The sequence below is a fragment of the Andrographis paniculata genome, unplaced genomic scaffold (genome assembly GCF_009805555.1).
Source record: "Andrographis paniculata isolate CXL003 unplaced genomic scaffold, ASM980555v1 Contig76END, whole genome shotgun sequence".
NCBI classification, from domain to species: domain Eukaryota; kingdom Viridiplantae; phylum Streptophyta; class Magnoliopsida; order Lamiales; family Acanthaceae; genus Andrographis; species Andrographis paniculata.
In genome coordinates, this window is record NW_026137613.1 from 429,400 (window position 1) to 455,321 (window position 25,922).

General features: G+C 31.8%; 3 protein-coding genes across 7 annotated transcripts; 1 reads left to right on the forward strand and 2 right to left on the reverse strand.

Annotated features, from left to right (window-relative positions):
- Window positions 1–275: 275 nt before the first annotated feature.
- Window positions 276–2,237, forward strand: LOC127266536 (exopolygalacturonase-like). Its single transcript, XM_051296801.1, has 3 exons — window positions 276–737; window positions 1,135–1,424; window positions 1,996–2,237. The coding sequence occupies exons 1-3, from the start codon at window positions 279–281 to the stop codon at window positions 2,234–2,236; spliced, it is 990 nt and encodes a 329-aa protein (XP_051152758.1). The 5' UTR covers window positions 276–278; the 3' UTR covers window position 2,237.
- A 584-nt stretch (window positions 2,238–2,821) lies between these two features.
- On the reverse strand, window positions 2,822–5,222 carry LOC127266537 (40S ribosomal protein S28-2). Of its 3 annotated transcripts, none has more exons than XM_051296805.1 (3): window positions 5,113–5,222; window positions 4,224–4,463; window positions 2,822–2,969 (listed from the first exon to the last, which is right to left on the reverse strand). In XM_051296805.1, the coding sequence occupies exon 2, from the start codon at window positions 4,460–4,462 to the stop codon at window positions 4,265–4,267; it is 198 nt and encodes a 65-aa protein (XP_051152762.1). In that variant the 5' UTR covers window position 4,463; window positions 5,113–5,222; the 3' UTR covers window positions 2,822–2,969; window positions 4,224–4,264. The 3 variants fall into 3 exon arrangements, with proteins under 3 accessions (XP_051152762.1, XP_051152761.1, XP_051152759.1); XM_051296804.1 differs by lacking the exon at window positions 2,822–2,969 and adding an exon at window positions 3,353–3,466; XM_051296802.1 differs by lacking the exon at window positions 2,822–2,969 and having other exon boundaries at window positions 3,853–4,463.
- A 3,513-nt stretch (window positions 5,223–8,735) lies between these two features.
- Window positions 8,736–18,446, reverse strand: LOC127266534 (protein ALWAYS EARLY 3-like). 3 transcript variants are annotated; one of them, XM_051296799.1, is made up of 19 exons: window positions 18,310–18,446; window positions 17,092–17,202; window positions 16,640–16,738; window positions 16,353–16,415; window positions 16,046–16,123; window positions 15,308–15,470; window positions 14,634–14,852; window positions 14,430–14,501; window positions 13,875–14,143; window positions 12,930–13,325; window positions 12,671–12,849; window positions 12,294–12,576; window positions 11,216–11,407; window positions 10,585–10,746; window positions 10,200–10,343; window positions 9,879–10,088; window positions 9,687–9,791; window positions 9,276–9,347; window positions 8,736–9,149 (listed from the first exon to the last, which is right to left on the reverse strand). In XM_051296799.1, exons 2-19 carry the CDS (start codon window positions 17,188–17,190, stop codon window positions 8,982–8,984), a joined length of 2,973 nt encoding a protein of 990 aa, XP_051152756.1. In that variant the 5' UTR covers window positions 17,191–17,202; window positions 18,310–18,446; the 3' UTR covers window positions 8,736–8,981. The 3 variants fall into 3 exon arrangements, with proteins under 3 accessions (XP_051152756.1, XP_051152755.1, XP_051152757.1); XM_051296798.1 differs by having other exon boundaries at window positions 14,631–14,852; XM_051296800.1 differs by lacking the exons at window positions 16,353–16,415; window positions 16,640–16,738; window positions 17,092–17,202; window positions 18,310–18,446 and having other exon boundaries at window positions 14,631–14,852; window positions 15,308–15,535.
- Window positions 18,447–25,922: the final 7,476 nt, after the last annotated feature.

Genomic DNA, 25,922 nt, shown 5'->3' on the forward strand with positions numbered 1-25,922 from the left:
ACAGACCAAAGTCTTGATTGATGTCCCCTCACTTTGAGGGAACTCCATTTATAGGATATATGTTTAATTTGCATTCTATTCTATGTTTTTTTTCTCAACTTCAGAATCATAAACTAACTTAAATCATAACCCCAACCAACCAAACAAACAAACAAAAATGCAAAAGATCATCAATTCTTCACCTACAGATCAAAAACACAACAACACTACAAGTAGAAATCATGTAGAACCAAAAACACCCAAAGAATGAAGAACAAATAAGCCATATTATCCGAAATATGTCGAGGGAATCGATAATCCTCCTCTCGTTTCTGAGCCTGTTTTCTTACAACGAAGCAGGCGGACAACCTCCCGGCGGTGGAGGAGCCGTGTTCAACGTAATGGACTTCGGCGCAACACACAGCAAGGAGGACGAGAGCTCGCAGGCCTTCATCCAGGCCTGGAATGCTGCGTGCCATTCCCAAGGGAAAGCCACGATGTTAGTCCCGCCCGGGTTTTTTCTACTAGGCGAGACCGTGTTCCAGGGGCCGTGTCAAAATCCCGTCACGATTCTGGTTCAGGGAACGCTGCAAGCCGTTGCTGACATGTCCCTATACTCTGGTGAAGGATGGATTTCGCTCGAAGATATCGACGGCCTGACCCTGACCGGCGGAGGGACCTTCGACGGCCAAGGACAGGCCGTCTGGAAATATAACGACTGCCAGGGCAGTTCGTCGAGCTGCGCTCGATTACCTGCTGTGAGATCTTGCTCTATCGAATCCGAATTTGTCGTATAAACAAATTACTTAACCTCTGTTTACAGTAATTTTTTCAAAAAAATATTTCCTTGTCCGCCGTATTTAGCCCATTTGGGCTCGGGAATTAAGAAAAATAATATTTTATTAAAAAAGTGAAAAAAAAGTAAAAATGTAGTTTGGGGTATTTTTAAAACTTAACTTTTTATCTTTCCGGTACAACTATAACAATTTTTCATTTTATGTCATCAACTATACTTACATGAAAAAAGTCTATTTAAGCAGTGAAGTATCTGGCTTAATTCGATGCAAAGCGAAGAACTTCACGAGCCCTTTTAGTGAAAAATTTTAGTCATTGATAATTTTATTATTCATACTTAACAAAAATGCCGATATGCAGAGCATACACATGATGAAAGTGAACCGGACGATGATTCAGCAGGTGAACATGGTAAACAGTATGGGATTCCACATGCACATTACGCGTTGCGAAGAAGTTCGAATACAAAAACTCGCAGTCACGGCCCCGGGAGATAGCCCCAACACCGACGGCATCCATATTAGCAAATCCAGAGCTGTTAAAGTGTCTATGAGCGTGTTTAGAACCGGGGACGATTGTATATCCGTCGGCCAAGGGGCCAACAATGTCACTATCAACCAGATCACTTGTGGCCCCGGACATGGAATCAGGTCCCATTATATAAGGGTGTGTTTGGTAGAGAGAATTGATTAGAGAAATGAAATTTGAGAAATAAATTATTTCTATTTTTCTGATTTCATTTCTCTCTCGTATCCAAAGAAATTGAGATAAATTATAAGAGAAATGAACGTTGAGAATTATTTTTTTAAATTTTTTTGTACTATTTAATTTTTATAATTTGTAAATATATATTATTTCAACTTTACAAAATTCACATTAAATTTATTATTCAAGAATTTAATTTTTACTATTTTTTAAAAAAATGTACTAACATATAATCTTACAAAACATTTTAATTTATAATATTTTTTTTAAAAAAATCATCAAAAATATTTTTCATGAATTCTCATTCGTTAAAACTCTCTTTTTATCGGATTAATCATTTATTCTTGTTCCATCGTTCATATAGATGCATTTTTTTTTATATATATTTTCTATTTTACCAAACAAAGATAATTAATTATATTGTCTACTCAATTACGTTTTTCCTCAATTCTATTCTTACTATTAAAAATTAATATTTTTGAATGAAATATACGAAAATAATCATTTTTTTTTCAGTGTGGGAAGCCTCGGAAGGCTACCGAACGAATTGGACGTGAGAGGCCTGCAGGTGAAGAACTGCACCTTGGTCGGGACAACTAACGGTCTCCGAATCAAGACATATCCTGCGTCGGGACCGAGCGCAGCTGCGGGTATTTTGTTCGAGGACATCGTTCTAGAGAATGTGGAGAACCCGATAATCATCGATCAAAACTACGGCTCGAAGTCAACTGAGGTATGTATGTATCTCGATTCCTAGGCACCCATGATTAGGGTTGTAAACGAATCAAATCAAATCGAATACTATATAGTATTCGATTCGATTCGAAAAATAAATATTCAACTACTCAATTCAAATATTAAAATGCTATTCGTATTTGATCAAAATATTTTTCAAATATTCAATTCGATTTGAGTATTCGATTCGATTTCAATATTATACAAATATTTTTAATTCAAAATATGATTCATTTTTATTTTATTTCGATTCAAAACTATTCGATTAGAACTCTTTTAGCAAAAAAGCCTTCTTGCTTTAATATAAATAAAAATATCAATGTAGTTTTAATTATATTATATTTATTTATATAAAATTTAAAAGTATTATTATTAATAAATTTAGTTTAATATATTTCGATTGAAAAATACATATATATATTATACTATCTAGATTATTTTTATTATTGACTCGAATATTTACGAATAGTGAATCGAATATTAAAATCTCATATTTATATTTGATTCGTATTCAAATCGAATATTTTTATTCGAATTCGAATCATAAAATTTCGAATACGAACATCAAAATTTCGAATCGAATATGGAATCAAACAAAATTATTTAATTCATTTACAACCCTACCCATGATCGACGACTAAAATTAACTCTAATCAGCCGTCCCAAGTGAGAGTGAGCCAAGTCTTGTACCGAAACATCAGAGGAACGACGCCCTCAGAGGTTGCAGTGAGCCTAACGTGCAGCTCGAAGTTTCCCTGCAACAACGTGCACTTTCACAACATCGATTTACAAGGAAAACTAATTAGGCCGAGATCCGAATGCGCTAATGTTAAAGTAGGATACAGCGGGACACAAAACCCACCCCCCTGCCTTGTTAACTGATCATGATGCGCTAAGATCACGATTGATTGCCCGAGCAAAAGGGTTGTATCATATGCTGGTAAATGATCGAACTTGCGTAAGGAGGAAGGCTTGTTCGAGGTTGTCCTGACCGGATAGCCACTACTTAGGTTTATTTAGGTAGTTTTAATGTTGATAGGCTTTTTGGGTGTAGTTCTGCTTGATTCTTCGCTATATATCTTCATTTAGAAACTTAGAACATGGACTAACACGACATGATAGAGATAATCACAACCACTAGATCGAAAACTTATAAAATAGTAGCCCTGTAAGAGATAGTCGAATTGATGTACAAGTAATCTTATGACCGCAATGTTACAGATTCAAATTCCCGAAGCTTCTTGATCCTAGCCTGTCATAAAAATCTTGCACAGTATGAGTTATCTTGCAGGCGTAATTTCGCCTAATCAAGAATTTATCCAATATACAAGTTCCCACATCATTCGAAAAATACTTTTGCACATTTTATATCTTTCATTACTACACTTTCTTACAAATATGCTATAACCACTTGTACACTCGATATATCCAATGTTTTCATTCAGCTCATTAACTCACTCGTATATTCCCAATGCTTTATATCACAATCGACCAATGTAATGCTATATTCATTATAAAAAATAACAAAAAAGAATCAACCAATGTAATACTATATTCATTAAAACCATGTAAAACTGGGAGAGACTAGTACATTTTCATTATATTTAGATCGCCAATAGAAACCTAAAAATACAATAATAAGAAAGGAATAATAATATTTAATGCATTCCGACAATGTAACCCAACTTCAAAATAGAAAACACAGCATCGCCTGCTCGAGCCAATAAAATACTTAAAAAAGTATTCAAGTGATGAGCACATATAGAGAATAAATCATCCATATCCAACTCATCTAAGTACCCTATGAAGTAAATTTAACATCATTCCTTGCAACTCAATAAAAATCCCAAAATCGTAGGCTTAAACAACGTAAAAACGGCACAACTAATTCAGCTGGTGTGAAAAACATAAGTCATAATATTGCCAAACAATTAACTCCAAATATTATTTTGGTTCATTCATCAAAGTAGTGCGAAAACCAAAAACTTCAAACCGATGTCGTAACTTACATCCAAACATCAGAAGTTCGTGAAGCCAGTGTGAAAGAAATTCAGCGCAGCCTCCTAGCCTCCCTCTCCGACTCGAGAAGGGTGAGAATGTCACCCTCTCTAACAGGTCCCTTAACATTCCTCATGATAAACCGATTCTGGTCATCCACAAACTTGACTCTCACCTGAGTCACTTGTCCCCTCGACCCTGTCCGCCCTATAACCTTCACCACAATCGCATGCTTGATCTGGGAATCCATCCTACAAAAATCAAAATCAACATTAGGATACCATTCTACCAATTCCACTGAGATTCTTTGCGATAAATCCAGAAAAGACTACAAAAACATCACCAAAAATCTCCCACTGGAGGGAGATAAATGGCACCATTTCATAAAGGAATGTTTTGTAGGTCCTTTTTTCTTTATACATAAATCTAAGGAACTAGTTTTTGTAGACAACCTAATTTGTAATTAACAACTTCTGGAAAAGCAATCGGAATCTTCTAATCAGCATAAACGAAAACAAATATGAATTTGCTCAAAGCTCACAAATTTCAATGACCTAAAACCTCATAACAGGCCACTTAAGCACAGCGAATCGAAGAATTGAATCGAAAGATGTGAAACTTCACGGGTACAATGAACATATTACAATGCATACAATTAGGTTATTCAACTCAAATTCGTCCCCGCACTCACCCAATGAATCGACCAAAACTCCTCTTACAAAGTGCTTACTCATCTGCTTAGATCGTAAAACTAGAAATCACAGAGCAAATTTGAACAGCAAAACGGCCAAAGACAAACTAGCAAATAACCATTAGCCGAAGTAAATTGCTGCGACAAACAAAATTAAGTAGCAAACACGATGGAATACACACAAATTCCTCAGGAATAGCAAAGCAAACCTGAATCGCAAACGCAGTCGTCTCGGCAGAGAGAGGCGTTTGAGCGAACAATGGCGGCGTGAGGTGCCCTAGAGAGTAGAGAATGCTTTTCTTATTTATTTATTTATTTTTATGATGAGTGGGTCGGTACTATGTAGCAATTGGGTTTGTCTTATATGGGCCGACATATATTGGGCCCAGAAAATAAAGCCCTGTATTATTTGGGCCGAAGTTATTGGACTACTACTGCGTGGGCCGAAAATCATACATGGGCCAGTATTAATTGGACTTGTCTTATCTGGGCCCACATATATTGGGCCAAACAAACATGGACTTGCCTAGTTTTTTTTTTTTTTTTTTTTTTTTTTTTTTTTTTTTTTTTTTTTTAACGTGGTAATCTTCACCGTGTAACTTCGGTCGAACTTAATATATACAAACTAAGCCCGATAAAACAAGTTGACATGTGAGTTGGACGAGCTTGAGAATTTGAACTGATAACAGAAAGGGTGTGTTTACTTGTAAAGTTTTGATTTTGAATTTTAATTTTATTCTATTTTTTTAGGAAAAGAAAAAGTTAGAATAGTAAAATAAAAAATAAAATCTTACAAGGAAACATATTCTGTTTTTTATTATATAGAGATTGTGACTATATAGGACATTTAAAATAAATGAGTTGTTGACTCGTTTGTTTGATTTTTATTAAAAGCTTACTTGCTAAGTTAAATGAGTTACAAAAATGAGATTAAATTTTAAAATTTGTTATTGAATTTGTTCATAAATATTCGGCATTCCATAGTGTTTGTTATAATTTAAAATTAATATTTTTATATTTAATAAATACATACTTATACTTTTATACTTAATTTTATATTTTACAAAATATAATTATTAAATATATTTTTTTTTTCATTCATTATATTTTGCTTGTTTGATTTACGTCAATTAAAAAATAATAATATTTTAATATAAAAATAAAATAGATAAAAAAATAAATAAAAACTAAAAAATTAAGTAAAAAAAATAATACTTCTCCCACAAAGTGTCTATTTTCTCTCGTTCGTCTTATATAATTTGTCATTTTTTAAAAAAAAATATAATTATACATTTTAATTATATTTTAAATTTCACGATTTATAATTTTTTAAGTTTTAATCAAACTATTTAGTTATTTTAATTTTAATTTATAATTATTTTTTATTATTTTATAATAAAAAATAATTATTTTTACTAATACATTTTTTAATTATTTACTAATTATATTTTACCTAAATTCTCGTGTGTCTGCGGTAACCCATGAACACTTTTCTTGAGACGGAAAGAATAACAATTTTATTATTATTTGTTAAAATATGGATAATTAAATTATAAGTAAATCAAATATTTATCAAAATATTAATAATAAAAATAATGATAATTTGATTACTCCATCCGACATCCGTCCCACATAATTTGTTATTTTTGTTAAATATAATTATATATTTTAATTACATTTTAAAATTCATAATTTATAATTTTTTTTATTTTAATTAAACTATTTAATTATTTTAATTGTAATATATAATTATTTTTACTAATATATTTTTTTATTATTTTCTAATTATACAGTACTTAAACTCTGTATCCCAACTAAAGTGGACAAATTAGCTGGCACTTATGTACATGCATCTAAATTCATGTCAAGTATCCTAGATCCTCTGTAGAGATGCTGGGAAAATGTAATTCTATTGCCATGTGGGACAATGGCACTTAGGTATATATATATATATGTATATATATAATATATGTTTTGTTTTTGTAATTTATATTGAATTTATTGTTATATTTAAATTTTGTAGTATTTTTATAATTTATAATATTTGTATTTTACAAAATGATACCAATATTGAATATATTTTATCAATTTGAAATTTAAAATATATAAATACAAATATTATAATTCTATTGAACAAATCAATATTAATAAATTTAATTTAATTTATTAAATAAAATATAATTATAAATTTTAAAGCAATTAAATAATATAAAATTATATTAAACAATAATGGTATGTTTGGCAATTAGCTGATAGTTGTTAGCTGTTAGCTGATTCGATTAGTTGTTAACTGTTAGCTGTTAGCTGATTCGATTAGTTGTTAACTGTTAGCTGATTCGATTAGCTGGTTTGACTAGCTGTTTGTATTAAAGTGTTTGGTAAAATAGCGGTTTGATATTAGCTGTTTATACGTAAAATGACAATTAAAGACATTTTATATTTTATTTTCAAAATATTTAGTTGAGTTTTTTCGGTAGGTAGACTTTTTTATAATTTTATTATTAATTTTAAAAATTAGAAAAATTTTAGTATATTTAAAATATTTTATAAAGAATTAATACTAGCTTATTGAAAAATATATATATTGAAAAATATATATTTTTTCATTAGAAATAGTATAAATATAAAAGAACAAAAATTATTAGCATATTTATTTTTATTAGATTAATTTTTAATTAATATATATTTACATTAAATTTATAATTTAAATAAATATATTTATTTTTAATAAAAATATTATGTGATAAAAAATACTATATAATTGATTCAATAATATTAATATTTTTATATTATCTTTATTCAAAAAAACAATTAAGAAATTATAAATAAGATAATTGATATATATATAAAATAATTATTTTAAATTTATAAATATGAATTTATAAATTATTAGAAGAAAATATATCTAAATTATTAATAAATAGTGTAATAAAAAAAATATAAGAATATATGTGAAATAATTAATTAATTTTAAGGGCAAATAAGATATAAGAAAATTTAAAATGAAAAAACCGTTTACCAAACAACCCCTAAATATATTTAGTTTATAATTAATTATACATAGATTATTAATATAAAATAAAAGACAAGATAAATTTAAAACTAAATTTAACTCCAAATATACTGTTGGTACAGTAATTTTACTCCAACCAATCAAATTTATAATTTTAAAAATTAAAAAAAATTAAAAAATAATAATAATAACACAATGCCAAACAATAGCGTTGCTAAACACCAAAATTGACATTGGATCCAACCCACACCAAATATGCCAACTCAGAATGGCGCTCCGTTGAAGATGGCCTAAATAATACTTCCTCCTTCCCAGATTCTGTGTCTGCTACACCGTAGACACGATTGGACGGACAACGTGGACATGGTATCCGGGACGGAGGAAATATAACTTTTTCCCTTAATTTTTTAATAAATCGAAATATTGACAAATAATAATATAATATAATATAATATAATAATTAATACTAAAAGTTAAACTATAATTAAAAAATAATATATATATATATATAATATAAAAATAAAATTTTATTAAAAAAATAAGATAAGTATCTTTGTTGCTAATATAAAATAGAAGTGAGTATCTCCGATGACATAAAAGAGAGAGAAAGTGACTTGGATAACAAAATAGTAGTGGAGATAGCCAAAAACGGATATCTCCGTTGCAGATGGTTTGATATATCTTAAATTTTCCATCGTTAATCTAACTACAACCAATATATTATTATCTCAATCTAACACCCATCCTAACACCATCTCAACATCTCAATTAACATAAATAAATAAATTATATTCAAAAGGCTCTTTAAAATTAGAACCAAATCCCAAAATCTATCCACAAGAACCCATAATTCCTTAACAGAAAAACATGGGAGAATTATATCCAATTCAGGAGGTAAAATTAAAGTTTCAAGAAAATGTGAGTCTTGTAAACTATCACGATTCTAAACCCCAAACCCTAAACCCTAAAACAAGATCGCATTATTTACCCACAAGTAAATTGCACTCCAAAACTTCACAAAAACAAATAACTAACCTCAATGCAATGTAAGGTCGTGTTATAATGTCATGTAGTAGGAATCAGGGCAATAATTTGGTTCCGGATGATGCCCAGGCACTTCTGTATTTCAGCATAAACCGGCAGGTTTTGAGCACACCGTGGCCGTAAGCTTGTACCGGCAGAATCCAGTATCTTCGCCACCTCCCTAGCAGGGAACTGTCCTTCTGTGCACTTCTGCAGTTGTTCATTCATCAGTTTATTAAGCATATGAAAACTTACCAAGGACATATACATAAAGCATCATTATGGGCTGGGGTGGGGTGGGGTGGGGTGGGACTTCTGTTACCCTATCAATATTACCTGGATCATGATCAAGGTTGCCACACATTTGGATATTGTCTCGGATGAAATTTGCACGCCCGTGTTGGATATCTTGATAGAGTTTTCATCACACGCGTACATTAAGTTTTGATGATCAACTATTGATAGTGTTGCAAATTATACAAGAGGCTTCAGATCATGTGCTGATTTGTGGCCAAATAAGCAGGGTGCTGATTTGACCGGTCAGGACATGTCACATGAGTTACTAGCGTATGTTTATACATATCTTAGCATATGTTGTGTTATAAGATAATATATGTTAGTTATAATATAATATGGATGTATTATAAATATGCTGAAATATTATAAATATATGCTAGTCACCTTATAGCATATGTTGATTCGATCAAATTAGCACTATCCTGACTTGACTTATATGAGAGGCCTTACCGTGGAGGGATTGCAATCATCTGAGGGGAGCTTGTAGTTTAGATAATCTATGGTTTCGTGATTTTTCTTGCCGGTGTCCTCTCTACATGGGCATGTTGATAATGCCTAAGAAACACAGCTTATCAAGATGCTTCAGATTAAATTGGAACACAAAACGATAGGAGAAGAGCATTTAGAATAAAAACCTTTTACCTTTATGGCTGCATCCACGATTGCCCGAGCTTTTGTTCTCGACACATTGATTATTTCATTAGCATGTGATTCTGATTCAAGAGTTTGACAAGCTGAGTGATCAAGAGAACTCAAACCGCCACTTGGATTAGAAACTAGACCAGGACATGTAAGCAGAGTATTTTCGCTTTGCCTATTTCGTTGTCTCAAGCAATATAATGCAGACGAAACCTGAGCATTCATACAAACAAGACTTTTAGAATACATATTTGAAAATGATAGCGGAAAAAACAGAAGACAAAAGAAATGCAGGTTTCAATTTTATGCAAATAAACTATGTACCTTCTCATTGGTTTCACTCAATCGTTGCAGCACAGCTGCGTATTGCCTCCTAAATGGCTCGTAATCCTTCAACAAGCGATCAATATCCTCCTGATTTTCCAATACTTCGCTGTTCACATGTCTCAACTCCAGAACAACAGCTTCCTAAATGCATCGAGTTACAAAAAAATGAGGCTTGACAATGCTATACAATTCAGGGAGACTGTTAGGAGTGACGTGCCGAACATGTAACAATTATGGTCTGATATCGATACAAACTGCACTAAAGCCTATGATGTGATGATGTTTGAACATTTTAAGAACATCAAACTATCAAGCACTTATGGGTGTGCATTCATAGAGAAACCATGAACAACTGCTGATTAGCAAGTGAAATGTAAATGACCTTTCTTTGGAGGGCAAATTTCAGCTCTGTGAGAGCTTGGACATCGGCTTCCTTTGCCTGCATACGAGCCATGGTACTAGATAGGGAATGCGTAAGTTGGTGGTGGCTCCCATTTTCTGCGGAGATCATTCTTGGTTGCCCATCAGTAATTGCAGAAGCCACCTGGTGAACAGAAATATATTTCAGAACTTTTGTTCAGTCATGCTTTTACCATCTTCAGTCGGAGTAGAGCAGTATATCTTAGAAGCCAGGTAACTAGCACTTAATCTAGGACTCAATGATACACATATATAGCTGTACAAAAAATGCTGCCGATAATTCTGAAAAACATATATAAATGATGAAACCTTGTACAAAGAAACTTCTAACTTTTACATGAAGTAGCACGATTTTTCCTGCTCAAGAGAAGATTTTGGGTGTAACTATGAAATTTTGAAATGAACATTAATATAACAATGCAAGCAAAAAATAGAAATCATGCTTCAACATTCAATTAATCAAAAGACCAAATTTTCCAAAAGAACTAGTACTGTACATTATAAAATGGAAATCGTTGGCAAGTGGTTTCTACTGGTGAATCTAAACATGGGGAACGCATAGTTAACATAAAAAATAGGGAGAGAATTCATGCCTTTGCCTGCTTCAATGGCCGGGCCAGATCAGTTGCTTGTGATGAGTGAGAAATACCATCATGGTTATCCACACAAAACTGTCCATTTAGATTCAGTTCCTTGAGGTTTTTTAACTTATCAACACCAATGGTTTGTCTCTTAAACAATGGAGGCATACTCTCACAAGGATTCAAAGGCATGCAGTCGATGTCCTGCAAATTAAAGCATTCCATAGTGTGACTGGAAGCAAATAGAACAAACAATGCCGAACCTGGCCAATTCTAAAAAAGATACAAATTTGCAAATTGTTCATGTGTAATATCAATTATCTTCAGAGATTTTTGTCACACAAATCTAAAGCACCGAGTGACTGATTACATAAGAATACATATAAATGGCAATATACAGTTGCATCATAAAAATAGATAAATTCATCAAGCCAGAAAATCTGATTTTATTGCATTATCATGTCCATATTTTGAGTATGAGAACAAGATATAACCTAAATTTGAGAAGGGACAAAAAATGGTAAGAAACAATACGTTATTGCTGAATGGTGTGGATCCAGCACGACTTTCAGGAGAAAGGGTGAGTAAAATATGCCTCAGACTTTTGCAGCTTCTCAGAAGGCCCCAAGAACATGAATTCTTTTACAGTCAAGTTCAAGGTCTCAAAGTACCTTGATTCTTATTATTCAGTAAATCAATATAAGATTAAAATCTAAGATCATCCAAAACTGATAAGAAACAGACACAGAAATGAAAGTTTGCCAGCTATCATTAGTTTTAGAGAAATTAAAATGACATGATTACTCAAGAAAAGGCCTAAAAATCCATCCTAATCTGATTCTAAAAAGTTCCAGTAGTATCCAAATTCACTTGGTGCACAAAAAAATTAAAATAACACAGATTGTCAACAGTTTTGAGAAAAAAAGGACTTCAATGCCATTAAAAACCATTGAGATAGAAACAAGAAAAAAAGAAAGTGAAATGTATTAATAAACAATATCATAAATGGACACAAGAAAAAAAGAAAGTGAAATGTATTAATAAACAATATCATAAATGGACACTCGAGGCAATTCAGGAAGTAACTTACCATGACAAATTCAGCCCCTAGCTCATGGCAATCAAATTGAACATAATATTTAGAATGATAGACTGTCAGCACACTTCCATTATGGATCTCTCTTGTTGCTGGATGGATCGCAATTACACGCTGTCCAACTGATAACGGTCTTGCAAGGTCATTTGGCAATCCTTCCCGAACACCATCACAAAGCTCCCCATAGTGTTTCCTTACAGAATCTCGATATTGATTAAGCTTCACGATTTCTTCCTTCAGAAATTGATTCGAAAATCTCCGTGGTTTTCCAAGAGAACTGCTTAGCATGAAGAAACAATAGCACATCATTGAGAAGCTTCTGTCAGTCACGATAACATGGTAGAGACATTAAATTTTAATCATTGAAGTACCTTTTTATGATACCCCATTCTGCCTTAGTTAACTCTGAAACATGACCCAATCGAACATGACACAAATATTCATCAAACTCTCTTTTTGCAAACCAAGGATAATCAATGGCACTATAGAACCATTCACAAATACACCACCTCCTTAGAAGAGGATTTGAAAAGCACCTCAACAGTATTTCCTGTACGACATGATACAGATAATGAGCGTTGAGAGTTGACAACTGAACTTCGGGATTTGAAGGAACGGGGAAATACTAACCATTAAATTAAATGCTCTCTCGCCAAGTGAAGACACTGTCAAATTCCTATGGTCGTTTAAGTTTTCATCAATAAACTTCAAATCATTTTGTAGTTGGGAGTTTTTTAAGTTCATTTTGCGCCTGTTCCAAACCTTAGGGGTTAAATTAAACTCATCAACTGAAGGGACCTGTACAGCCGGCTGGACTGAATCATTGCCTTCTTTCTGTGGATCAGCACTAGGAGAATTGTTAAACTCATCAAGTGCAGGGACCTGTACCGCCGGCTGGACAGAATCACTGCCTTCTCTATGTAGATCAACACTTGAAGAATTGTCTGAATTCTTCATCAAATTTTGCAAACTGCTTTGTGTGGATTTCTTTCTCTTAGGCATTGACTTCTTCCTTGCTGCTTCAGCCTGGGGTAAGACGATCATTATTCAGTACCCACAAAATGTATGTCAGCATAAAAGATGTAAAAAAAAAAAAAACTAAAAGAATTCATGCATCCGAGGTCTCAAGAAAACGATGGCGGTTCAATGAACTCTCCACTAAAGAAGGAAAGTGCCTACCCCATAATGACATGATGATGGATCAATAAAGAGCATACCTGTAATGACTATATTATCTCAATACAGTAAGTAACATAAAACATTAAACAGTAAATATAAAAGTGCCAAAACCGACTAAAACAATATTACAGTGTTTCACACATCAACTTTAGAAATTGTCATATTGAACATCTATTTGTTTAAGGACAAGGCTTCAGAACCTCCATTCGTCTGTAGAAGTTAACAGAAATAAGCAAGTTAAAGGGTATAAGTACCTCACCTGCAGTATATAAGCACTCAAATAAACATCAAGGATTTTGGCTTTGTGAATCTATAAACTAATAATTGTAACTGTGTGTCAAAAAACTGAGACTCAGAAGAATGGTGACAACTACATACATTTCATATCCACCTCACCTTATAAACATGTAATGTTTGCCCTTTTCTTGCCATGGTCATTAACTTATGAAGCCCTGCATTTTCTTCAGGAATATGCCTAGCATCTACAACTGCACATTTTCCAGGTTTCATTTTCTTAGTGGACACATTATGACATGATTCTGGGTCATGCCCCTTCTTTCTTACATTTGAGCATCTCTGTTTTCCCTTTTGCAGATTAATGGGAGGAGCTTGTAATGCAGATCCATCAACATGGACATCACTTTCATCTTCAAACTGTATTGGCTCTAGAAAACAGTAAACCATTGTAATATCCTTACAATATAATGTAAATCGATGACAAGAAGTTAATCAATCTAAATGTGCAACATGAGCATGTCTACCTAAAAATGTCACTTAGAGAAGTTAATATCCTTAGAGAAAATGTCACTTATCTTACAAAAAATAAGTTATTTTCAGGCAATCACAATGCATAACTATGCTAGAAAAGATAATCTATCTATTTCCCCATAGAAGCAATGCACTCATCAATCACAAAATTATTTAATAAGGAGAGGGAAGTAGATTACTTACCATCTTTTTTCAGAATTATCTCCAAAGACAAATCAGCCAGCATACGAAGGGCATCAAAGTCAGGGTTCTCATCTAAAAAAGAAGCATATCTCAATAATAATAAGGGAAAACAGAACAAAATATCTTTTCAGATATGAGGTTCCCTAAATCTAAGCTCAAATAAGACAACATTCTAGGTAATAGCATAGGTTGAGATATTACAACCAGCTCTTTTACTTGGTGCCTGAGAAATTTGAGAACAATATCTTGGAGATTCCTCTGTCAACACTACGGAAATTTCATGAAGAGCTACTTCATCATCACTGGCTTTAGCATTCAATTGCAAGCCTTCCTTGGTAGCAGAAATGCCCCCATCATTATTTTTAGATGAAGATGAAACATGGAGCCTTGGTGTCCTCTTCCGGACAGGATAAGCTGGCATCCCTAAAGAAAAATCCATAAATGGTCATTAGGATATCACAATGCTAAAACAGTTGCAGTGTTGTACAACAACATGAGAAATAAAATTACTAAACACTAAATGTGAAGCGAATATGTGGTGAAGAAACAAAAATAAACGTATAATAAGATAGAAGTCAGATAACAGATCTTTATGCATGCTATAACATGGACCAATAGAGAATACAAAGGCTTGATCATCACAAGCTAAGGTCTTTCTACAGATTTTTCAGTGCATAAAACGATACTAGGCATGTGAATATTCTAGATTCTGTAACATACAGCTTGTGCGTTTTTAAATTTTAAAATTTGTACACGTCTTTCCCAATATAGACCTTATGCGGCAAAGTGTTGCATCAAACAATCCCCTTGCTTCAAAGAAGCATTTTGTTTCCTTTTTCATGCACACAAAGTACTTGATTAACTTCATTTCATCATACCTCCAGAGCGTGCTAACAAAGGAAGGCAACCAGAATATGAGGAAACAGTTTGAGAAGGTGAATCAGATTGCCCTTCAGTTGCTTTAGAACCATGAGAATGCTTCTTTGTCTTTACAGCTGATCCTGATCCAACATTGTTGTTTTGGTCGCTATCAGTTCCTGCCTGCCATCAGGCCAAGATGAAATTTGGACTCAGTATACACAGGATTACAGGAAGATGATTTTTAACTGCAAGCATAAGGGTTAGGAATTACAAATGATCTGAATAAAAATACATGTTTTGCTTATGTAGGCCACAAAAGTATCAATTTATTACATAAAAATAGATAGACTGACAGACTGATATAGAAAGAAATCAGCATGAATGGGAGGTGGGAGAAAAATTAAGGTTGTGGGTTTTACCAAAGGTTTTTACTATTCAGATTCTTTTTTCCCTAAAAAAATATCACATCAAACAATTACTTTTCGTTTTATATATTATACTACAAATTTATTTTACATTAAAAACATCACATCAACATCTATTTATATCACATCAAACAACTATTCAAATTTAATTTTTTCTTATTCAAAAATCCAAACCCAAAAACTAAACTCACAAACACACACACCCTAAGTTCTTTACTCATTTCTAACTACATTAACCAAAAACTGAAAGATGCAAACTTATAAATAAAAAGGAAAATGTGAATATATTTTTGGAGATGATTGAATTGCTTAATTAAACAAAATACCCACCATGCTGCTGTAATATTCAGTCATCATAGCAATCAGGCCATCTGCAGAAGCAGTTCCATGTGGAAGAGATAAGTATGCCTGAAATTCAAGAGCCAAAAATTAGCATTTGAAAAGAAATGATGTAAAAGAAGAATGATGCAATATAGCCTTGATAGAGATTTTTTTTAATGTGAGAACGTGATATTTCCAAAGTTCAACTCAGTTTCCATCTTGATAGAGTAAGACTGATCTGTTGAATGATAGATAGAGGTGATCCAATCTTAACTCTTCACCATTCAGAAAAAAAAAAAACAAAAAAGAAGATCACCCTGTTGATGAAGTAAAGGGTTTCCACCATTTCAGAAGATCGATTTCTTACTGCATCAGAAACCTAAAAATTGTAAAGGCAAGCTTTGTTAGTATTCCAACTAATTTATTAAAGGATAATTGTATCTGATAAGCTGTAGAAGAATCATGGAAAGCAAAAACTTTGCTTGTGATTATTTAGGTAGAATCGGGGATTATTCTCTTGAAAAACGTCTTAAATTCATCAAACATGTTACAAATGAGTGTCTCTGACTCTTAGCCAGTGAAGCTAGCTACAGTTACATCAACCTGTTTCCAATCTTTACTAAACTTCTGGTAAGCATTATAAAAAAGAGTCATCTCATCATTGCTCCATTGAGGCCCAAGCATCTCAGATGGCTTTCTTTTCTGATAAGGAAAAAGGAAATAGAATAAATTAGTCAATCGTCAGGTCATACATGCAAAACAACCATTTTTTCAATCATCAGTGTCTTTGTACATGCATGATAGATAAAAGGAAATGCCTAACTAGAAGATTCTGAAACTTTACACAACCATAAAATTGATGAAACGCATTACAATAACCAATGGAGAATGTTCAGTAAATAAGACCAGATTTTATATCATAACTCCATAGGGAGCTATATATGGAAACTAGAGAACACTCAAACACATCCCTATCACTAAAAAATGGAGTATATAATATTTTCCTTCAGCTCTAGCACATAATGTAACATGATTAATGACAACAAAAAACTCACCCTATTGGGACTTTGTTCAGCACTATCACTTTCTTTTCTGGGAGAGATTTCACGGTCACACTTCTTGTTCACACGTTTAAATCTTTTTGTTGGTCCCATTATCAGCTTAACCTGAGAGAAGCAAAAGGCAAAATCAGCAGATCAATGTAAAAACACATAAATTGCAACCACAGTAGAGATGAACCATGCCAACAGATAGAAAATACATATTTGAAACATAAAGAAACATGTTTAATATTTAAGGGTGTGTTCGTTTATTGAATTTCCCAAAAAAATTTACTATTCATCAATTTTTTTTCCCCCAAAAATATTAAATCAAACACCTATTTTTTATTTTTTATTTTTTATATTATACTAAAAATTAATTTTACATTCAAAACATCACATCAACACCTATTATATCACACCATACAAATATTACACTTCAAAAATTTTACTATTCAAATCCCAACTCAAAATCCAAACCCCCAAACAAACACACCCTAATAAGATTGGATGGAAGAAGCAATTTAAAAAAAAAAAAAAAGCCCTCTGCCATAAAATCTTCAAAAGCAGATGGTGTACCATTGAGGCATTAACCAGAATCAGAGCCAATCTTTACGACTTCGGGAGAATACTCAGCCCAGTAATTCAATATATTTATTGAAAAAAAAATAATAAAAAATAGTATGCATGATAAGTTCAAATGTCAATGAAGCGTCAACACCGCTAACATTCACACACAAACAAAGAGGTCACCTGAAATAAGGACTAGTCAAAACTTGAAACAAAACACATTTGATCAAATAGATATGAACGCCTTTCACAAATTTCCAGTAAAACAAGAGGTACTAAAACAAATGCAGTCGACAAATCAAATAGGTTGTGTTTGCTTGTAGTGATTTACTATTCATTAAAAATTTTCATCAGAAACATCAAATCAAACTCATAAAATCGGTAGATACATTAAACAACTATTATAATTCAAAACTTTACGATCAAAACCGTAAACCCAACTCCAAAATCCACGAAAAAACACACCCTATATCCGGAGCAACATCAACAAAGAAAATAAATAAATAAATCCTTGCAAATCTCCCCAGGCCGGAAACAAACGAAAAGACATCCACTCTAAAACCTAGCTATAGCAAATCAAAGTCGATAAAAACGAAATTGGGAGCAGATGATCAGTAAAAAAAATAATAATAATAAAAAATTGCCATCATTCCTTTCCCTTACCTCTCAGGAAATTTCTAATCGTCTTGCAGGAAGCTTCAGTCTTCGAATTCGCGATGGGGTTCTTGGCAGCCGCGGTGGGTTACAATAAAATCGCGAGACGCTATAACATAGGCCGTTGAGAGGAAGTGATGGAGCAAGAAATTTATACGCTTCGGGTGTCAAAACCGCGAAAAAAAAAAATTCAGCTTTTTGGGATGTTCTAATTTTTCAATTTAGTCCTTTAAGTTTGTTACCGATTGTACTTCAAGCCCTTTATTTGTTAACTAATTGTGTAAAATGATCCTTTTGTTACTTTTGAAGGGTATTGTCCTGTCATTTAATAAATTATTATTATTTTTTTATTTTAGTATGTATTATATTGTTATATACTATGTTTGTCTCAGACAAGGAACATCTTTTAAGCGGGTAGTATTAAATATAATAATTTAGAAATTAAGTGATGTGATAGAGAGAAATATATATTTTATTTTTTTATTTGGACGATGTGAGGGGATAAAATGTGAGATAGAGATTATGTATAATTAATTATTTTCTATTTTAAAAATATTACAGAGTGTACGAGACATATCAAAAAAGAAATATTGTAAGGTGTTATGGAGAGAATATTTTTTTTTTCTTTTAGTATGTCTTATATTGTTATGTATTTTTTTTTAGTAACAATTGTATTAATTACGTAACATTATAAATATTTTTATAACTTATAATATATAATACCGTACGAAACAAAATTTAATAGCATCTCAATTTAAAAATAGCAGAAAAAAAACTCTTCTTTTATTTTCTCAAAAATATTTTTTAGAAGCACATTGATATTTCTTTTAAACATATATTTTAAAAAATAATTTATGCTTTGTTCTTTAAAAGAAAATTTAATATATATTTATTATTTTTATATTCATTACATAATTATTTATATCTTATATAAAAAAAAAATATTTGTTCAAACCATTTTACAAAACAAATACACCTTACTATTTTAAATCTAATATTAATAGGTGTAATAATAATAATAATAATAATAATAATAATACTCCCTCCGTCCAAGTAGAAAGTATACATATTTCTATTTTGGGACGTCCAATTACAAAGTAACCATTTCATAAAATACCCTGTTTTTTCACAAATACTCCTGCTTTACATCACATCATTATTTTTATACCAAAAAAGTAAAGGCAAAAATATCGTTTCACTACTTTTACCTGTACACTATACCAAAAGTAAATGTATACTTTTAGCTTGGACGGAGGGAGTATAACTTAAATTAAAATTTTGAATAATAATCTCTCTGCATTTTTCAATAGAACAATTCCTTATAATATTATTAAAAAAAATATAAATATACACACATTAATATAATATATATTATCCACTAATATAAAAAGTCAACATTCAATCCAATATATTATTTTTTATGTTATAACACAATTTCTCATACTACATACAATAACTCTTGTTATTTTGAAATATTATATTTTAATTTTAGTTGATGATATACATTTTTACTTTGAAATTTTTTTAACAAAATAAAAATAAAAGAGCATTGAATCACTGTTGATTTAAGAATTATTATAATTCTTTTTCTTTTCTTGGAAAAATTGTATTAATTTTTTTAAAAAAAAAAAATTAAAAGAACACAGTGTAAGAGATTGTTTGCCTATCAATTTTTTTAATATAATTTTCAATATATATTTTATTTTCTTATCAATAATCAACATAAAAAATATTATTTATTATATTATCAACACAATTTTTATTATTTCTGTAAAAAAAAAATATTCAAATCAAAATACTAATCAAACAAACCCTAAGAATTATTTGCAATTAATAATAATCGATTTTTTATAGAGTAAAAGTTATGCATTTCCCATGTTAGCATATTCAACTCATTTTGAACTTGATTATGTATTAATAAATTATACTATTAGATGAAAATAATTTTATTTTTCTAAGTTCTTTGTTATATACTTTCTTTTTCAACTGTATTCTCAAATATTTAGTCATATATTTCAATAAAAGTATATAATAATTGTTATTATTTGTTACGTATCATAAAAAATAATTTATTTTTCTGCTAAAAAATAAAAATATTTTTTTATAACAACACAAAAAAAAAAAAAAAAACATGAATTTGAATTGGAATGACGAAAAAAGTACATAACATTTCAATTCATAAATTTCTTTTAATTTTGTTGCGGGCAATGAGATCAAAGCAAAATATTACAAGAAATAATTTATTTTGCAGAAATCTATTAATATGATCATATTTTTATTTTATATTTCATCGTGAAAATTATTTCTCTATGTCACAATTTATTAATAATAAATACTTTATTCAATTTATAATTCTATCACTCGTATTTTTAACAAATAATAATAAATTTATTTAACATTTAGGAGTATATTTTTTAGCAATTAAATAGAAGGATATCATTAAAATATTATGGTGTACCTATATAAATGATAATTGCAAAAATTAAGTATGATCATATATGAATAGAATCAAAATCTTTGAAAGAATACGTATAATAAACCAACTTTAGATTAATTAAGGTATATAAAATTATGTGCATATTTTTTCATACAACAATAAACACTAATTTTAAATTATGTGATTACGAAATACTCAAGAATTTAGAAGGAAAATAATTATAAATAAAAATTAAAATAATTAATTAGTCAAATTACAATAAAAAATAAAAATGTAATTAAAAAGTAAATTTTTTTTAAAAAAATGACAAAATCAGTGAGACAATCGAAAATAAAAAAATGATGAAAATAGATTAAACGAAAAGAAATATTTAAAAAAATAAATAAACCAAACAAACAAACCCTTTACAAAAATAAATTTAAAATTAAGGGAATCAAACTATATAAAATAATTAGATATTAATATTACTTATTAGTGATTTGATATTATCTATAATTATAATCCTGTAAAGATGATAAAATAATTAATTAAAGAATATTTTATTAATTAATATTCTGGTGTACGGGTTCAATGGACCATCTAGAAATTCACTACAAGTCAACTCCAGGAGCAGATTTTTTATTTTTATTTTTATTTTTTTGAGTTTTATATTAAATTAAAAAATAATACATTCTCCGTTCCAAAAGTATAATTTTATTGTGTTGGACACGAGATTTAAAAAATATTAATATTGTATTAATAGTTGGTAAAAAATAAGAATAAATTATTTTTTTATAGTATATTAGTGTAAAAAGTAGTGATAATTGTGTAATAATAAAAAGTAGGGATAATTTTTTATGGTGATATGGTTATTTATGAAAATGAAACCATTATTTTGGAACGGACAAAAATGGTAAACAAGACTATTGTATTGGGATAGAGGGAGTAATATGTTATTCGTTAATAACAGTAAATATTTTTTTTATATATATATTTTTGTCATTTAATTTTATGTACAAATTAATTATATATATAATTGTATATTTGTAATGTAAATAAATGTTAAGGGTAAATTGAGATTATTGTATAATTACTTTTATAAAAAAATATATATATTTTTTTAATGGAATGGACAAAAATTGTAATAATGATACATTGAGTTAAGACTAATGACATATTATATTTTATCTGTTTCAACTCAATGTATTTTTTTATTATTTTTGTATGTATCACTTAAAAATATCTCACACCCTTAATTTTTACAAAAAATATTTATTTTCTTACGTACTTCTACTAATTAATAAAATATTAGTATTATTTATTAATTTATATATTGAGTTAGAACAAAAAAAATATAGTATATAATATACTCCCTCCGTCCCATGTAATATGAGCCTATTACTTTATATACGATAACTTAGTAAAATATAATTAAGAAGTGTATTAGTAAAAATAATTATTGTATAATAAAAATAATCATATATTAAGATTAAAATAACTAAATAATTTAATTAAAATAAAAAAATTATAAAATATAATATTTATAATGTGATTAAAGTGTATAATCATATTTTTTTTAAAAAAAAAAAGACAAATAATGTGAAACAGACAAAAATATAAAATATGGACAAAATAAATAGGACAAGTAATATATTTGTTGAAACGTGACTTGGATTTAGTGGTCTACCCGACCCTAAACCAAAGCGAAATGGCTGTTTCAATTGGCAGGGTTCCTTTTGGGCTTATCCTAATTAATAACAAATAGGCTTTGGGTTTAGGGTGTTTTGGGGTGCTTATAAATAGACAACTATGGTTCTTAGTCGGATGACATATTGTAAATCTCTGAATCAGTATAATAAAATCTCTCCGGTTCCTGCCCATGGACGTAGGTTGACACACCGTCACCAAACCACATAAAACCTCTGTGTTCTTTATTTGCTTTCTTTCTCGTTTTCTCATAAGTGGTATCAGAGTCATATCTCATTGATTGAAGATGTCCTCGTATAAGTTTGATATAGAGAAGTTTAATGGGTCGAATGACTTCATGCTCTGGAAGGTCAAGATGAGGGCACTTCTGGTTCAACAAGGATGTGCGGCTGCGTTGGAGGGAGAAGACAAGTTTCCTAAAGATACGAATAAGGAGGTAAATAATGAGATTTTGGCAAGGGCTCATTCCGCGATCTTGTTGTCAGTTACTGATGAGGTGTTACGGGAGGTTGTAGATCAGACAACGCCTTTTGGGTTATGAAATAAACTGTGTGAGAAGTACCAAAACAACTCTCTCACGAACAGGCTATATCAGAAGCAACGTCTTTACACCCTCCGGATGTCCGAAAGTACTCAGGTAAAGGATCATCTTGATACCTTTAACCGTATCATTATTGATCTTCAAGGAGTTGAGGTTAAAGTAGATGATGAAGATCAAACCCTAATTTTATTGTGTTCACTACCTGGTTCATATGAGAATTTTGTAGATACAATGCTATATGGTAGAACTACAATTTCTGTTAATAATGTGAAAGATGCCTTTATGTCCAAAGAATTGAAAAGAAAGGTTTCTCTGGAAGAGGATTCTGGTTCAGGTCTGTTTGCAGGTAGGGGAAGACCACATGAGAGGGGTAACGGGAATGGGAGGTCGCGTTCAAAATCAAAACCCTCTAGCAAAGTTAGGTGTTATCTTTGCAAGGAGAAATGACACGTTAAAAGGGATTGTCCACAGAAGAAGGGAAATATAAAAGTTGATTATAGTAACAGTGGTAGCAGTGCTGCTGTGGTACAAGACAGTTCTGATGATGGGAACTTTGGTGAAGTTCTGACAGCTTGTAGTGCTAGTACTGCTGATTCCTGGATTATGGATACCGGTGCTTTTCACCATATGACGTTCTCTCGTGATCTACTCACTTCTTTTAAAGAGTGGAATGGAACGGTGAAGTTAGGTGATGATGGGGTTCTAGCCATAAAAGGGAGCGGGGTAGTGCAGATAAAATTGCATGACGGTACTGTCAGGAAATTTGACTGTTGGTATGTTCCTGAACTCAGAAAGAATTTGATTTCTCTTGGTACCTTAGCCAATAATGGTTTAAAATATCATGGTGAAGGTGAGTGAGTGAAAGTCCTGAAAGGTGCTCTGGTAATGATGAAGGGAAAACTGCAGCATGGAATTTATTTTCTACAGGGCAGTTCAGTGATGGGAACGGCGGCGGTATCCCAGTCCTTGGATAAACATGATGACAGGACAAACTAAAGATGAAGTGTTTGGGAAGTTCAAGCAGTGGAGACCATGGTTGAAAAACGGACGGGTAAACTGGTCAAGACTCTAAGAACTGATAATGGGTTGGAGTTCTGCAACGCTCCATTTGATGATTTCTGCAAGAAAGAAGGTATAGTGAGGCAATGCACTGTACGACACACACCACAGCAAAATGGAGTTGCAGAGCGAATGAATCAAACCCTCATGGCGCGTGCTAGGTGTATGCGCATATTTGTTGGCTTATCTAAGCAATTCTGGGCTGAAGCAGTTAACACTGCTAGTTATCTGGTTAATAGATCTCCATCAACTGCAATTGACTTAAAGACTCCTCAAGAGTATGGTCCGGTAAACCCTCTGATTACTCTAATCTAAGAATATTTGGATGTCCTGCATACGCTCATATGAATGATGGTAAGCTGGAGCCGAGGGCGGTAAAATGCATATTTCTAGGGTATGCAACAGGAGTAAAAGGTTATCGACTGTGGTGTACAGAAGGTAAAAATCCTGGTAAATTTCTTATTAGCAGAGATGTAACCTTTGATGAATCTGCTATGCTTGATCAGAGTAGAGGTTGTGAAAGTATTTTGCAGGTACAAAAGATTGTGGTGCTAACCAGAGGGTGGAGTTTGAGACTCCTGACAGAGTTGTGTTAGAGGAAGAGCAGCAGGATAATACTATTGATCAATCCGATCAACCAGATTAGTCAAAACCTCAAGGGAAACCGGTTGAGGGGGAAGCTGATGACATTGGTACTGGGGTTGAAGATTCCATAGCAGCAAAAAAGGGAAAGAGAAATATTCAGAAACCAGCTAGGTTTGCAGAATGTGTCAATACATGTGACATGAATTCTGTGGCTTATGCACTAGCGGTTGGTGTTGATCTTGGCTCTGATGAGCCAAAGACATATAAAGAAGCTATGGCGAGTAAATATGCAGAAACCTGGATTATGGCAATGAATGAAGAGATGCAGTCTCTTGAAAAGAACAAGACTTGGGATCTTGTTGCACTACCAAAAGGGGTGAAGCCAGTGGGATGCAAGTGGGTCTTTAAAAGAAAGGAGGGAATTCCTGGTGTTGAACCTGCTAGGTTCAAGGCGAGACTGGTGGCAAAAGGGTTTTCACAGAATGAAGGAATCGATTACCATGAAGTCTTTTCTCATGTGGTGAAACACAAAACCATTCGGGTTCTTTTGGCAATGGTGGGTGCTTTTGATCTAGAGCTGGAGCAGCTTGATACAAAAACAACATTCCTTCATGGTAATCTAGAAGAACAAATTTACATGTCTCAACCGGAGGGGTTCTACAGTTTTAAAGGGGACCATGTATGCTTGTTAAAGAAATCTTTGTATGGCTTGAAGCAGTCTCCGAGGCAATGGTACAAGAGATTTGACTCATTCATGGTGTCTAATGGTTATGCTCGTAATCAGTTTGATAACTGTGTTTACTCGAAAAAAGTTTCTACTGATTCCTTTGTGTATCTGCTGTTGTATGTGGATGATATGTTAATTGCAGCTAAGAACACGGCTGTAATTAATGACTTGAAGGCTCTACTAAAGGGTGAGTTTGAGATGAAGGATTTGGGTGCGGCAAAGAAAATACTTGGTATGGAGATCTGGCGTGATAGAGAAGCAAGACGGTTATGGGTTTCTCAAGAAAAGTATATTGAGAAAGTTTTGCAGGCATTCTCTGTTGATCAGTCCAAACCGGTAAGTACCCCTTTGGCGGCACACTTTAAACTTGATCAAAGCACTATACCGGCTACAAATAAAGAGGTTAGTACATGAAGACGATTCTATATTCAAGTGCAGTTGGAAGTCTTATGCATGCGATGGTATGTACGAGACCGGATCTCGCTTATGCGGTTAGTGTGGTGAGCAGGTTTATGGCTAATCCAAGTAAAGCTCACTGGGGAGCTGTAAAGTGGATCTTGCGATATTTGAAAGGAGCGTCTGATATT